We start from the raw sequence: 16,105 nt of genomic DNA on the forward strand, positions 1-16,105 counted from the left end.
GCTCCACCCACCTGGGCGTTTCAGTTGGATCTCGGAGTGTTCAATTGGCTGTTTCGAACGGCTGCCCTGCAGGATTTCCATGGCGCTTGGTATCAGCGGCAGCCGTGATGGGACACGAAGTGACAGTTAAAAAAAACACACACACACTGGACAAAAACAAGAATATAGTTAGGTTTACTACAAGGTCACTAGACACGTTTGGCAGTATTTGAGAAACATCGTTAGAAGAATCCAATGCCGGTGAGTAAAGATTTAAAATCACGTTTGTGTTGTAGTCTGTTCCGTCCCACTGGTCAGTGCAACAAGTGAGCTCATTTTAAACTGTATACGTGCAGTGTTTCTTTAAATCATTGAAATTGGGAAACTGTAACAAAAGTGTTACAGAGCCCCGTTCACCTGGAGTATACTTCCTGGCACATAAATAAATAAATGGTAAGTACATTAAAAAATAAATAAATCATAAAATCAAAAATAAAATCCACACAAATGGTCAGAAAATAATAATGAACGCAGAGTGAGTCATATTTTGGCGTTTTTTTTTGTTTGTTTGTTTTTTTAAATATATACAAACAATAAGTAACGTTGGAATTGCGTTTTTAAAACAGAGTTGTACTAGTCATAAAAACAGTGTGTTTGACGGAGTAGAGAACGGTAGGGGTGCAGGTTAATGATTTTTTTTTTTTTTTTTACCTTTTAAAATAGAAGGCATAAGAAAACTGATTTGTGACGGGGTTCAGCCCAGTTTTAGTTACACGCTTGCATTGTCTCAGTTTGGATACTGATAAGCTCCAGACATGTTTTAGTGTAAATTGGTGCAAGTCATTTTTAATAAATGAGTCAAATTAATTTATCGTACTGTATGAAATTAAAGCTTGCTTAGTACTATGCTTCGAAGATGTGTGTGGTTTTGTTGGCAAGACCCACCTCCTCATTCATGTGATTGGCGCAGCCGTGAGCCTTGGCGTCTTGTTGTTGGGTGTCTTTGCTGTCGTTCACAGCAAGGCAGCAGCTGTAATGTATTTATGAGACAGTTAGAGCGCTAATCTCTGCTAGATTAGTTGATGAGAGCATGTTGGTACTGGTGACTGAAGACAGCGTAGAGACGCTTCTGTCGGTGATATTTACCCTACAGAGTAGTTTGAGAGCGAAGAACAACAGGTAGATTTGTGTATTTTAAACTAACAATAACATTGCACTAACTAACAATTTTGTGTTGTCGACCTCACAATACCATTTTTATGAATACAGTGCTTGGTAGTTGAGTAATTATATGCTAACTGAACAGTCCCGTCCTGGAACAGTTATAAGCATGGGACTCTTTTTGGTTTGTAATGCAATGAAAGTAAGTGAAGGACTTCTCAAGCATATTTTAAATAGTTATAACGTTCATAGCCATAATAAGAACAAACACACATTCTGTTGTATGCAAAGGGGAATATTTATTACTGTCAAGACTCATGTGCGTGATCTCGAAATGTAGCCTATACTGTACTTTTATTCAGCCTTCCACAACCAGTAGTTAAATATATATAGTACATGGGTATCTCACTCAAAACAACTTATTCCAATTGTGTTCTCATGTGTCAACTGCAATTTAAAGCCCCTTTCACACTGGCAATCCTACCTGGGTCCCGGCTACCCGGGTCACAATCCCTGGTCATAGTGTGAAACCATGTACCTGGATCGGACCCGGGTTAACCTGGGTCCCTGAGACCCACCTCAGGATGTGGGGTGACATGCTTTGACCCGGACTGAGTGAGACAAAATGCTTGACAGCCGTTTGTGAGCCGACACATAACAAACTTAACTTCTGCAAGGAACATTTCTGTTTATTCTGTTTAGCCATATTTTTGTTGATTTGAGACACAACATGAGCCGGATTGCAGCAGGGATGAAGAAACATTTTCTGTAATCAACATTTGGGACAAAGATTCAATCCAGAGAAGCTTGGATGGAAGCGTCTGTAACAAGCTGCTTCCGGGGCATTGGGTTTAAGATAAGCAGCTGCTGCTTTTAAGCATATAAAATACAATTGGTTAATGAGGAATGGCTGGTAGTGATACTAACTTGGTAAGGCTGGCTTACGAAAACCTAATATATTCTATTACAGTAGTAAGATGCTAATCTCTTATAAAAGTTTACCATGTCAGGTCTGCCGGTTTCCCATGCATTTCCCATGGTTATACAGTACTATGCTTTTACTATGGAACACTTTTATGAGGGATTGATACCATAAAGGAAAGACTCAATACATATTGATTACATGTTTGAAGAGTTCAAGAAAGCATTAAGATCTGTTTAATGCAAATTAGTCAAGTCACTAGCACAAATTAATTTATTAATTATTATTAATATTATGCTTATGAAGCTTGTTTCTCTTTTGTTCTGTTGTGACAGAACAATGCAGAGTAGATTAATTGGAAATCTGGGGTTTTATATACAGGATTTCTCGCGCATAACCACATGCTGTCCTGTTTTTAGTAGGGCTTTACAGTGATATGCCATTCACAAATTCAAATACATTTGTTAAGAACACAAATGTTTTGTCTGGGGATTGTGCCCATAGGGATCTTGCAGCTGGCTCTGCCAGATGTTTCGGGCTATTGGAGGAAAAATGTGCAAAAGACAGGAAATATGTATTCATCTGGCTGTACAATATGACCTTCGGCCTATTTTGTTTTTCCTGCTATTGTACTTTTAAAGAAATGTTATGCCTGTAATGCCTTTTATTATTTTTAACATAATTAGGTCACCAACTTCTGTCTAGTGACTCATTTTTAGTGTGACAGATGTTAACAATGTGAAACCCTGTCAGTGTTCAGTGTGTGGTTTAGAGAAACTTTTCTGTACGATGGGATATTCAGTGAGGGTTGGGTAATAAAGCTGTATTGTAGCGAGAGCTTTGAACAGAAGTCCCATGAATTGCATTTATTTTCTGATATCATACTTTTCATTCAGTAACTTGATGTTTTCATTGAAAGGCTGAAGAAGAATTATGCAGTATTTATATCGAGTTTTTAGGTCTTGGCTCAGTTAAATATAATTCAACAGTAAGTCTGAGGCTACTAAAAATGCTTGTCTTTGTGTCTGAAATGGAATGAATCCCTAATTACTATTATTTTGGGGATTATTAGCAAATACTAGTGCTGTGCCTGCCTAACCAGAAATGCTAAAAATCTTTAATGAGCAGTTTGGCATTTAAAACACGTTGTTGATGTACTGTATGTCTACAAATATATATTTATTAAATGGTTTCAGTCTTTTAAATGTGTAAAATGATGGTGATTCCCTATTTGCCTTTCACACTGATCTTTTATAATTACTATACTGTGAATAAAGGTTGTCGCTTAAATGTAAAATAACAATAAAACAAGTATTTTCCCCAAATAAACTTCATTTATAGTTTAAGGGAGTTAATCTTTAAATATTTAAACTGAGTATCAGAAGAAGGCAAGTATCTAGTTTAGAGTTCAGAGCGATATCGTGGAACAGGCACAATATTGTACAAAATAACTTTTTGCCATTTCAAGCAATATACTATCAATTTTACAGTGATCTTTGTTTTGAGATGTATAACTTTAATTGGTGTTGTATCCTCTGAGAATAGAAATGATTTTAAAGAGCCCCTTTAATGGTCCCATATTGCTGTTTCCTGCTAAAGCCTATTACAGTAGGAGTGTTAAAACAGGGACAATACAACCAAGCTCTGCACCCCAACAGTAAGAACGGGACTCCAGATTGTATTGTTTGTTTCTTTAAGTTAGAAACATATTTTTTGCTTAAACTGTTAAAAGGGTTGTGTGCCTTCAGCAAGCAGTAACGATACCTGGACAGTTTTATGTTGGAATAAAGCTTAGTGTCTTGTTTGAATTTGGGAGTAAATAAGTTGGGGAAAATGAGCTGTAAATTTCTTAATACTTGTACTGTAATGTGTAGAGTCTAGGAACTGGTTAAGATGATTGCTTTTGCATTTGGTTTTGTATTAGATCACACGCTGTGAAAGGTGCTAAACATTCAACAGTGCTTAAAGGAGAGCTAAGCAAAGTTTTATAATCGCACAATGAGCTGTCCTTTTTATAATATATTCTGCAAAGTGTATTCCTGGCATGTATTCCATAACTTTTTAAAAAACTGCATATCCCAGTTGTGAGTCCACTTCAGTCACAATTGGCAAGGAGGCAGAACTGACAGACTTTTCACAGAGGACTGGGCGTGTAGGAACATCTGCTTGACAGGTGCTTTCATACTGCACAACTTTCTGGTGAACTTGCTCTAGATTTCGCTGAAGAAGTTATAGGCAATAATTAGGCTCCAGAAGCCCCTTGCAAAGTTACCACATTAAATCAGGGAAACTCAGGCTGCCCATGATGGCCCTACATCCAACTGACATTGACATGGCAGACGAGGCCTTTTTTATTTTTTTGTTAACTTGTGTATGTACAAAGAAATATAAGCAATTCACTCAATCTCAGAATTCTGACAAAGTTCACAAGCCTTATATCTTTTAGTTTAATTACATCCGTATATATTTCATATCCATGCATCCATTTTACTGTGTTTAGGGTTCCTTTGCACTATTGGGACTTGAAAAGGAACAAAAAAGCTTAATTGCCTTTTGAAGGCCAGTGCTTGTGTTTTGTGATCAAACAAAGCCTGACAACCTTTGCCTTTCCTAGTCTGTTAAATAAACCAGTAACAGTGTAGTGAATATCAATAACTATACAAGAAGTATAGTGGTTTAATGACATTTCTGTATTCAGTGCTATAATGTGAATAACTTTTATATAGGCTCTCATTTTGGAATCTAGCTTTAATTCATTAAAACTCTAGATGAATCTCACTGTCTTGTGCTGCTATTGTAAGCAGATGCAAAGCTATCTAAACATGTTTCTTTTCCATATATTCTACATGGTTCTCAAGGGAATCTTCTAGTTAGTCGATGATAATGATATCATAACAAACAAACAAAACGATTTAAATAACTTGTGAGTGCTTTGTCAATAAGACCAAATGTTGCATATCAAATATCTTGGTTGATTGAGGCAGTTTTGAAAACAGGAATTATCTGTAGCCACATAGTAATATAATCCCTGGCATACAGCAAACATATTTAATGAAACGTAGATTATTTTTCACATTTATTGAACATTTTTTATTTATCATGCATGGAATATATTGAATCTAGAATAACACATAATTTCTGAGGTCTGCATTTAAGAGGACTTAATTCCTTATTGGACTATATGTGGTTGGCAGAGCATCACAGTGGTATTGTTAATTAGTCTGGAATGTGGGTTTGTGCCATTCAAGAGTTGATTTAAGAGGATTCAGTTAAACCTACAGTTGTATTCTGTATAGTTTAGTTTAAACTCAGTGAATACATAAGGTCAGTACAGTGTATATGACCCCATTCACACTACTGTGCTGGCCCAAGGCCCGCCTCGGGTCCGCGGCATATTTAGGTCTGCAACCCCGTGACTATTTTGACTTAATGTTATGGTGTGTAACGGGGTGACGGTCCAAGCTTACCCCCACCCACAATCACATTATTCTCTCAAGAGCACGGAGGTATTTAGAACACAGGAAACAGCAACTTGCTAGTGTTCACAGATATAAATATTTCCCTGTTGTAAAACAAATAGTTCCATTGTAATAAAAAAAAAAAAAGAAAACTATTCATGTTCGTTCAGCTAGGAGTTAGTCTTTGTCATTTATTTAAAAATTGTTTATTCAGGAAAGCCATATGAGCTACATTTAGCTAGTTCACAACGGCGCCCCAATGAGAACCGCACCAGGTTACAGTTTGAGAGAAAAAAAATATATAAACACACGACAGTACAACACATAGTATACATTAAAATTATGCAGTACAAACACAAGGCTTTGTCAAGTACTGAAACATATTTTTTTAATTAGTGTGAGGTCTCCGATCTAAGTGCAGCAGGTAAACCAAAAGATTTTCTACCCGCAACACTTTTTACAGTAGGTGTTATAAAATATTGTCACAGACATTGCGTAAGCTATACTCACACGTGAACTCCTGAAACAAACTGTTTAAGTAAACAGGTAATGTGTATATTTAACAAGAATCTGGTTCCAATGATAGTTTCTTCTATTAGCAGGTGATAACACATTTAGTCTAGAGTACAAGGTACAATGATGTTCTAAGGGAGTGCACTGAAGAACAAATACAGATCCTATTATACTTTGTATCAATCTTCTTCAGTGACTCCTTACTAGCATTCCTGTAGATCACATCGTTGCAGTCTAGAATAGGGAATAAAAGTTGTTGAGTTAATTTAAACAGTGCTTTAAAATTGAAACAATGTCGCTGACCATATAATATTCCTACCGATTTTACTACATACATCTTTAATGTGTTTTTCAAATTTAAGAGATGTCTCAATATAAACACCTAGATATTTAAGTGTCTCTCCCATGGTGTAGTATTACAAGTAATAATAGTACAATTTGAACTAGTATTTTGTATAATTTTCTCTGAACCATATAGCATGATATTTGTCTTTTTTTTAAATTTAAGATTAAACCATTTTCACCAAACCATTTCTGAAGTTCCAGAAAATCACTCTGTAGTATCTTAGTTAAGTCATGGATATTATCAGAACTATAGTAAACCGGTTTTGATGAAAGTACTGTATGCACAGTATGTCTTTTGACTAGTGAAACCCAATCCACCTTGCAGTGTTCAGTGACTGTATTTATTTATTTATTTTTTCATCCAAGGCCATCGGTTGCTGTACATTGAACACAAAAAAATTGGTTCACTATTGGTCAATACTATGGACAGGTCATAAAGACTATTCTTGACTTTTACTGGTTCTATGAAGTAGTGGTGACATACATTTTTGTGTACACTAATTTGTAATCATCTGTTTTAGGAGAGCATATATATATATATATATATATATATATATATATATATATATATATATATATATAATATTATATTTTTCTTAACATGCTGCCAGGTCAGGTAGTGTAGATTTAATTTTTATAATCGGTTACCTTAAATAATTTCAAATAAATAAAACCTTTGACAAATGCACACCATAGGCCCACTCCCATTAAAATTCAGCACACGTACAAAAGTAGTCTTGTAAGAGACAAGCGTGTCTGCCATCTGCTACCATACTGTGCAGTTAATCAAACTTTGAAGCTTATCTGTGATTTTGCCACTCCGAAGTGAATCATGTGCATCCCCCACTCCCACAACTCATGATGCCATAAAGCCTGTAAGCTTTAAATGTCATTGGATTGTTCAATAATATTCAGTCCTTGATAGGGAGCAAAATTCCCTGATTTTAGTATGTATTATACACTAAGGAGAAAATGTTAGTTGAAATAGGCTTTGCCAGAAATTGATCTCTTAGTTACATCAAGTACTGTAGTGCTGGGACAAATATTAGAACAACAATTTTTGAATTATTGAGAGGAAAAAATACAGTAGTAACATTGACATTGTATTCAGTGTTTAATTCCTTCACTGTTGCAATAACACTGCTAATGCATGCCATTTTTTTATTCTCTCTTTGGTCACTGCTGTGCTGATCAGGACATGGCTGTCAGGAAGATAATGCTTCCCTGAAGGTTGCAACTTTCAGACAAATCGTTGATGCTGTTTAGTATAACGTCATGGTTACAATTGTATGCGTTACCTTTTTATATTAATATGTATTTGTGTTCATATTTGTGTAACATCTCATAACCAAGGGACTGAAATAGACACCTGCCATATTGCCCTTATTTATTTATTTATTTATTTATTTATTTATTTATTTATTTTGTATATACTTTTTTTGTTATGAAGGTGAAGAAACTTGCAGTGTCCGGAAACTAGATTATTGTTGTTGCATGTTGTTACATTTTTATGTTCCAGCATCAAAAAGCTGGATTTCTTGGTCAAGGAAGGAGGATTTCATTCTTGTGCCACTGAGAATGATTTAATGCCACTGGAGTTCAAGCTTGAAGAACAGTCTTGGATCACTCTCTAATGTCAATCACAATGGTGTGCTCTGCTTTTAAGTGGAGAACAAAGCAACTGTCAGCTTCCTGCAAACTGATTTTAAACATCCTAAAGTCTTTGAAAGGCTTCAGGCTCGTTGGGCTGTCCCAGTTAAGCTGTGCTGTGTTTGTGGATTTGGTAAACAAGGGGGTGACTTGCCAGCAGCATGTTAGACATCTTGAGACCTTCCCTATTTTACATCTGGTACTGATGATATTGTATACAGTAGGCCAATTGAGTTTAGATGATGTTATGTGGGAAAGTTATCTATGTGGGAATGGGTAGCTTTCATTATACAGTGCACTCTGTTCATAAGAATCACATCTGTCCCGGGTGATTTGATTCTTCTAAGCGGTTGATTCTTCAAAGTGGACTGATGTGTTTGCTGTGGTGAAGTGCTGCAGAATCGGTATGTTAATTTGAAAATGAGAAGAGCTTTGTTCCTTGCAGAGCAATGGGTTGACCACTAGATGTCATGAGTTCCTGAATGTATGCACGCCTCTGGAAAATCCATAGTTGCTTGTTTCCTTAACGAATTAAGGATAATGGTCAATTGGTTAACTGCTTGTTAAAGTTAATGACACCTCGATAAAAAGGGTTTAGCCGATAGCTTTGTGGTGGGGGTATAGAGGGGTCTGGAATTGGAAGCGTGCGTACATTGAGGAAGCAGAAGAGAAATAAATCAAAAGCAAAGAGCGAGTAAGAGATCTGTTTGTTCCAGTGCTATACTGAACAAGTAAGTAAAGTAGTTACAGTATATGTGTACCTCCTGGGGGAACGTATAAACTGTTTTGATTTGTATTTGTTTAGTTGGGTAAACGGCTTATCCGTCCTCACGTCAGCCAGGCACCACACAAAGTTATGTTTAGTTAGTGCTCCAACTGACAGCTAGCTTTATTTTGTTTGTTTTGTTTTATTAGCGGTTGTTTCCCCACCGCACTGTAAGGAAAATAAAACCAACACCGGTTTTAAACTGTAAATCAGAAGTTTAAATACAGTATGCAAATGTCAATGGTGCTCAGTCACTGAGGACAATACATCAAAATAAGGCCTTGTGGTTAAGCAGCTTGTTATATGATCATGATTATCTTGACTTAAGGCTGCAGAATCCTATTTTACTACAGTACACTTGAAGCGATCATCTCATGAGGGTGCCTAATTTAACTGTCGTGCGGTGTTACGTGTAACCGCCTTTGAATTAAAATGACATTACAGTACAGTATTTTACTGTCAGGACTCTACCACTGCATATAAGCATCTGTGGCTTACTTGTTTTCAGTTGCGATGCAAATCTAACAGTTTTTCACTAAAGCTCCGCAATCTCCCCCCTCCTCCTCCTCACCGCGCCACGCAGCAACCCCCCTCACTCTACATGCATATCACACAGTAACAGTGCTGTACTCTGTATGTATTAAATTAATGTGTATTCACTTTATTGTAGTGCTGGGACAAACACAGGATTTTCATGTTCGGATATTCGCTCGTAATTTAAATATTTGTTTGGATATTCGTTTTGTTTTCAAAAAGTAATAAAAGCCATTATATTGCTCGGAACGCAGGCAGACCGCATAGCGGCAGGGGGGCGTGGCCCATGTGTGTGCCTGTGTTTCACAGCAAGACGTTACAATATGTAACACGTTAAAGTAGAAAAATATCCCAGGAGTAACGAATATGTGTAGGCCTTACTTTACCCCAGTGAATTAACTACAAAACAAAGGATGCCAAATAGCAGTTCAAGTGAAACATTGTTTTGTTTATTCCCGAAATAAGTAGTGCATAACGTTGACACCAAGTTTCATTGGTCACGTTTATTGGTCATTCTGAGGGCGTGTGGGCTACCGATCCAGGAGAACAGAGATCAGCCCTGCTTTTTATCCACTCTGAATATGCTCAGTGGCTGGCCAGTAGGGTTCACTGTCCAAGCTGTATGACTCCATCCTGTGCTCCCAGCAGCTGCGCTTTAACTGGATGATCCACTCGGGAACCCGGTAGATTTTAAAAAAAAAAATAATAATTAAGGATCTTGAACTATACAGAAGAAGTTATGGCTACACTGCCTTAATTATCTACCTCTTCAATCTTACCATCTCTGAAGCTTTGCTGTTTCCAAATACTGTTTGTTTTTTTTGTCCTACAATAACAATGTTATTCTGATGCAAATCTCTCTAAATATATGAATACATACAGTTCATTTTCTGATTCAGGCACTTCAGGTAGGTGTGTTTTGACAGATTCTGATTCTTAAATATGTTACCTGTGTAACTATTTACCATCCAGCAGTGCTCCGTCCCCGTCCCGTCCCGTCCACCCCTTTGGTCCTTTCTTGGGGATAAATACTGGGCTTGCTCCTAATTCAAACCAATTTACCCAGCCTGTTTGGTGATCGTGACAGAGGGATTCCACAGTATTTAGATATATTTACTATTAAAAGTGTTGTTGACTCTTTCTCTAAAAAAGGTAAAACTTATATTACTGTATGTAGCTTTTAATATTTCATATTTATTTTAGAAACATACGTTTTTCATGGTTTTGTTATCCAGCTCATATCCTTATATCTGCAGTGACCAATCTAACCTTAAAGTTATACAACGGATGGTCATGATGCATATTTTTTTTCTTTTCTGTGTCCAAAAGTCTGTCTGACATTTAAAAAGAAATTCAGTAGTCTTTAGATTCTTACAGTTGTCTATCATTTTCTATGAAAAAGTGATTTAGTTGTTTTTTCTAGACTTGCAGATGCTGAACATTCTTGTGATGAGTGCTCTCTGTATATTCCACATTGTAAATCAGGCCCGCTTTTGTTCCCCCTCTTGGCAGTTTTTCTTGTTTATTGGGGAGAGAGAACGACCTGTCTACTGGCTGTCCCACTTTTTGTGTTTAACAGAAGCCACTTTCCGCAAGCTTGTTCCAATCTCTGTTGGCGACAATGGACTTATTGTACTTAACCCACTAGAAGATGATGGGGTAAAAAGAACTTGCATTAACAGAAACTCTTAATTGGCCAAAGCCTACGCCATGACATGGCCTTTTACTGCAGTATATTCTAATAATTTTGACATTTTGGGGGGGGGGGGAGGGGGGGTATTGTTCAGCTCTTATGTAGTCAAAAAGAATGATGTAATTATTCACTACTGTGCATACTCTAATACTCCAGTGTTGTACAAACTCAGTGCAGCATATCAGAGCTCTTATCAAAGACTTACTAAGCTACATAAAATATGTTTAGCTTTTTGGGTTTGTACTCCAGAGTGTTTTTTTTTTTTTTTTTTGATAAGGTAAGTTCAGCCTCTTGCAGTTTAAACTTTGCAAACATAGATAAACGGCTGAAGAGTGGGTAAGGGCCAAAGTGAAACAAAAAAAACATTACAAATCCTGTACCAGCTGAAAGCTACTTGATCATATATTGTGTTGCATCTTTAATGCTGCATTAAAATGGTAGTATTCCTGTTGGCTATTAAGACTTTACAGAATTCTACTTTTGAAATTGTTTACATTTCTTTGGTAGCAGAGCCTTTCTTATAGCAGCCCTCTATTATTTTGAAATAGCAGTAATGCAGTGCTGTCCAGCCATGATACACAGCATGTATGCATTGAGAAAACAGGAACACATTGTGCTTGCATCCGAGAAACGGCGCAGTAGTAAATGAATCCAGGGAAAATACACTGCTTTGAATGTGTTCTATAACTTGTTTGTCACAACCTTCTTACATTATTACTGCCAATTGACATTTGCAAGATAGCAGATCTCGCAAAAGATTAATTGCAGTATGGGCCCATTTTTTATAAAAGCTAAGAATGGAAGGCAATGTGCAGACTCGAGCACTCGCATTGCGTCCTGCCATGTTATTTTGAACAGAGCAAAGGCTGGATGTTAGCGTGATTTGGTTAGCGCTGGCCAAGCCATGGAAAATTGGATGAAGAAAGTGTTAGCAAATCAAGATAAACTGACTTCCACTTAAATATTGAACACTTTTTACTGCACATGCGTTTTCTGTGAATTGTCGACACTAATAAAATAAGCATTCATTATTTCCATTACAGTAAACCTCTCACCAGGAATTTTTCACAGCGTGGTGGTGGGAGGAGCGGGGGCGTGGCGAAAAGAATGAAACGGAGATCCTCGCCAACCCCTGCAGGCGAGGCAGGACAAGTCATGCACATGCTTATGCTTTTGTGGAAGTAGTTGTCAGCATATATAATATTTTATATCTATGGTTGTCAGTAGGTAGATGCAGAGTCTACGTCATAGGATGACGTACTCCCTAGCAACGCATGGATGCCATTCCACGTAGGGGAAACTAGATTTTTGCCATAGTGTTATCGTTTCTGTCTGACAGAGAAACCTGTTTTTGCTTTTTCAGAACATTAAGAATGGCCTACGGTTATGTGTATTATTTTGTTTACGACTGTAAGTCGCCCTGGGTAAGGGCGTTTGCTAATAAATAAATAAATAATAATAATAATAATAATTATTATTATTATTATTATGATTATTATTATTATGTGGATGTAATTGTTAAGCTACGTTCCCGCTAGCCGCTCGCCATGTCACCAATTACCAGAATCATGTTCCGAAAGATGTAACCCAAGGAATACCAGTCACCCATGTACACACAACTAAAATATGACTGATACTAGTCACAGGTAGGTGAAGCAGTCATGGTTTCAAACATACCCTCTGGTCCCGAAAGAACATTTTCACAGACAGCAAGCCAGGAACACGCAGCTTCAAGATCACAGCTAAGTTTTAATTATTTATTTTTTGAAATATATTTTGGAAATAGTAACAGAGTGATTCAAAAGAGGAATAATTTTAATAAAATAATAAACACATTTATTATTTTAAAAAGAGGATTCGTCTCACTATGATTTATTGGGTTTTAATGTCAGAATCGGTGCAATATTACGGTCAGTAGTCACAGGTGAAAGAACACGGTAAAAAAAAAACACATTTTTTTAAACACAGTAGTGGCTGTACAATCCTACTAATATTATTAATAACATTAGTACAGTCTTGTGTAACTAGAACTGCAGTTGGTCAGGGAGGCATTAATATTAACATACACTAATAGCACTGTCTACTGGTACAATTTTGCTTTACTGTTCTGTAGTGGAAAGAAATGCATCACAGTCAAAATAATGTAAAGGATTATGAATATCTCTGCAAACCTATTCAGAATTTAGGAATTCTGTAATGACCTTTTTCCACGTGGGACTAAGTTTGGCATTTATTAAATGGGAATCAGAGTTATAGTGTAATTTAAATATAATATTTAAGTGTATTTTAAATGGTAGGGTTTGGCATTTAAATATCTATGTGTTTTCAAATAAGATACACGTATAACATAAATGTTATACTTGCTAAGGACCTTTGCCTTCGTGTTAGCGCCACCCTGTGATCAATATTGGGCCCTGTGTTTTCTTTTTGATTTACTAAGATAACATACCTATACAAGGCCATATTTACTCGCATGGTTCCAGTAGATTCTGTCTCTATTGTACTGTTGTAGGTTGGCAGGTGCCATCCATGCAGCCATTCTTAAGATTCTAATAACAATTTAAAGGTTTCTATTTGAGGGCTGTACATATGTCAAGTTTGCATAGAGTTTTGGACAATTTTTCCCAGTTTGCCATTGTGTATTTGCTGCCATTCGAGGTTAAACACACAACCACTGTATTACATGTACGTCACAAACGTAAACTGAATAATTACTAGATTTTGAGCTTGGTTTGCTTATCCATAATTAAGCAACTTTTTATATATTCAATGCTATGGAAACTCCTCTGGCAAAATCTAACGTCACCCTTCGCTTTGACATGTGACTGCCGTAGTGGAGTCTTTACTTTTTTGCTTGACGGAATACTGGAGACCTTCATAAAAGCTGTCTCGGTACATGACTGTATTTTGTGATTCTCTCAGTCAAGTTCAATCATAGGTATCGTACAAGAAAAGTGAACCCTTTCGTGCAGGTTATTTTATAAGACTCGTATCTCAGAATATGTACAAACCTTTTTATTGTACTTGATTTGTGAGAATGTTATTTCCTTTCTGTTTTAGGTTGCAGATTTGAATTCTTTGTGATTGCACCAATGGCAGTACAGGCTGGGATTCAGGTACTGTATAGTCCTTTTTATTTTATTTATTTTTTTACCGTTGAAGAGAAAGGCTGCACTGTGTAAAACAATGTATTGATGGATTCTGATGTCGTGAAACAGCTTTGTGTAGATTATCTGTTTTACAGAGATTTTAATTTAAATCTTGTGATTGTGTCTACTTTCAAACCAGTCATTTCTTTTGAACATAGAACACTGCAAAGTGTAACCCGTCAAACTGTCTTTTGTTTAAACTTTCCTGTCGAAACATACAAGTTTGTATATCAGGTAATTGATCGTTACTACTTTAAATATTGTCTCAATTCTACCTATATATGATTGAGTTAATAATTGATTGGTTTTAAATGTTATATATAAGCCATTTCTAATGTGTGTGTTTTTTCTAAACTTTGTTCTATTTTTGTGTGTCTGGCTTAACTGGGTTATTCTTCAACTTGCACAGTTATGTTGCCTACACACTACTGCTCTGCCTACAAACTACGATAGCAATTTATTTTTCTAAACTTTAAAAGATTTGCTTTTTTGCAGTATGTGATCTGCTTCATACTTAATTTGCAATGACTTGTTTACTAGATTCATTATTCACATTAGCTCTTTCTTTGAAGGAACAGTCTCCCCTAAAGAGTTTTTTCACAATGATGTTATAATAATAAATATATAAGCTTAACAGCAGATACCTGGTGAGTGCTTTTCACGACATTCTGTATATTTACTTGAACCTATAGCACACCGTCAATACAAGAACATTGCTCTTTTAGCGTGCTCCTATTTTTTCAATCCCCTAGAGGTGGCCATTGGATGTTTTTGATTGTAGTGCACAATGGGAAACATTTACTTTCTTCTTTTTTTTTTTTAAATAAGTATTTTGTAGCATTAAAAGGCATTGAAACTCATTTGTACTACAGCTCTTTCAGTTACTTTGCATTACTTCTGGTAGAAAAGCTGTAGGTGTTTAGTGGGTTTAAGCACTCTATTTAGTATGTTGACCCAATTCTGTCTAGTATGAGTTTCAGCTGGAACTTGGGGAGAAAACGTGTTCCTGTTAAAGTGCTGCACTTACAGTACTGGCTGTGCCTCAGATACAGGCTGATTTCCCTGCTAGTTCTGAGGATTGCTCTGATGGGACTGGCAATACATTTCAAATAATTGAATCAATAACAAAGACTATCTAAAACAAATTATGTTATTGAAGAGAACTCTTTTTAAGTATGACAAAATTCTGAACTGATGCCCTACTAAATCATTGCAGGGCTTCTGGTACCCAGCTGTAGTCACTTAGACACATTGACCAAACGTCATTTGTTTAGTACCAATAAATGATGTGATCTGAGCATTCCTTTGTTAGCTACACTGCTGTACACCACCAGGAACTTGCTGGCACCTCAGTGATACAATGAACCATCAGTACATGCCAACGGCATTGGAATAGGGTTAAATTCAAGAAAAGGGAACAACGCTTTTTGCCAAAACATCTTCTTGTTTGTAGGGGTGGTTTGGAGAAAGGTTTGACGTTCCTGTTCTGAGCCCTAGAAGTCCTTTGACTCCCAGACATGGACCAGGCTTGACAGATGTTTTCCAGTATGACCAGTGGCTCTCGGTGCGACATGAAGCCACCCTGGTGCCCATGCAGGAAGACTTAGCTATCTGGCTGAGCGGCATGTTGGGTAAAAGATCTCTGTTTTGTGGGATTATAACAAAACAATATTTTAATGCAAGTTTCCTGGGCAGGATGCCATTTATATAACAAACCCTGTCAGTGATATTTGTTCTGTAATAAGAACAGCCTGTCAGTTTAGAATTGTAATGTTATTAAAGAAAACTTTGTTTTTTAATAAACTACTTGGAGCCTTTTCATGAAATACACCTTTTTGTTTATGTAAATAACTAATACATGCTGATTTTCAAATGATTTAACATTGACGGAATTTAAATCCCATTCTGATAATAGACTTTCAGCTACATACAGTA

General features: G+C 36.6%; 1 protein-coding gene across 3 annotated transcripts in view; it reads left to right on the top strand.

The window, feature by feature from the left end:
- The window catches only part of LOC117419678 (GAS2-like protein 3), a 32,064-nt gene continuing 15,959 nt past the window's right edge, over positions 1-16,105 (top strand). For 2 of the 3 annotated variants that reach the window (XM_058986197.1, XM_034032671.3), the window contains exons 1-3: positions 1-240; positions 14,082-14,137; positions 15,624-15,801. In XM_058986197.1, coding sequence (XP_058842180.1) covers positions 14,114-14,137; positions 15,624-15,801 — 202 coding nt within the window. In that variant the 5' untranslated portion in view covers positions 1-240; positions 14,082-14,113. Of the gene's footprint in view, positions 241-1,028; positions 1,159-14,081; positions 14,138-15,623; positions 15,802-16,105 lie in introns of those variants that run through there. The other variant, XM_058986198.1, reaches the window with a different exon arrangement.

The sequence above is a fragment of the Acipenser ruthenus genome, chromosome 14 (assembly GCF_902713425.1).
Source record: "Acipenser ruthenus chromosome 14, fAciRut3.2 maternal haplotype, whole genome shotgun sequence".
Taxonomy (NCBI): Eukaryota; Metazoa; Chordata; class Actinopteri; order Acipenseriformes; family Acipenseridae; genus Acipenser; species Acipenser ruthenus.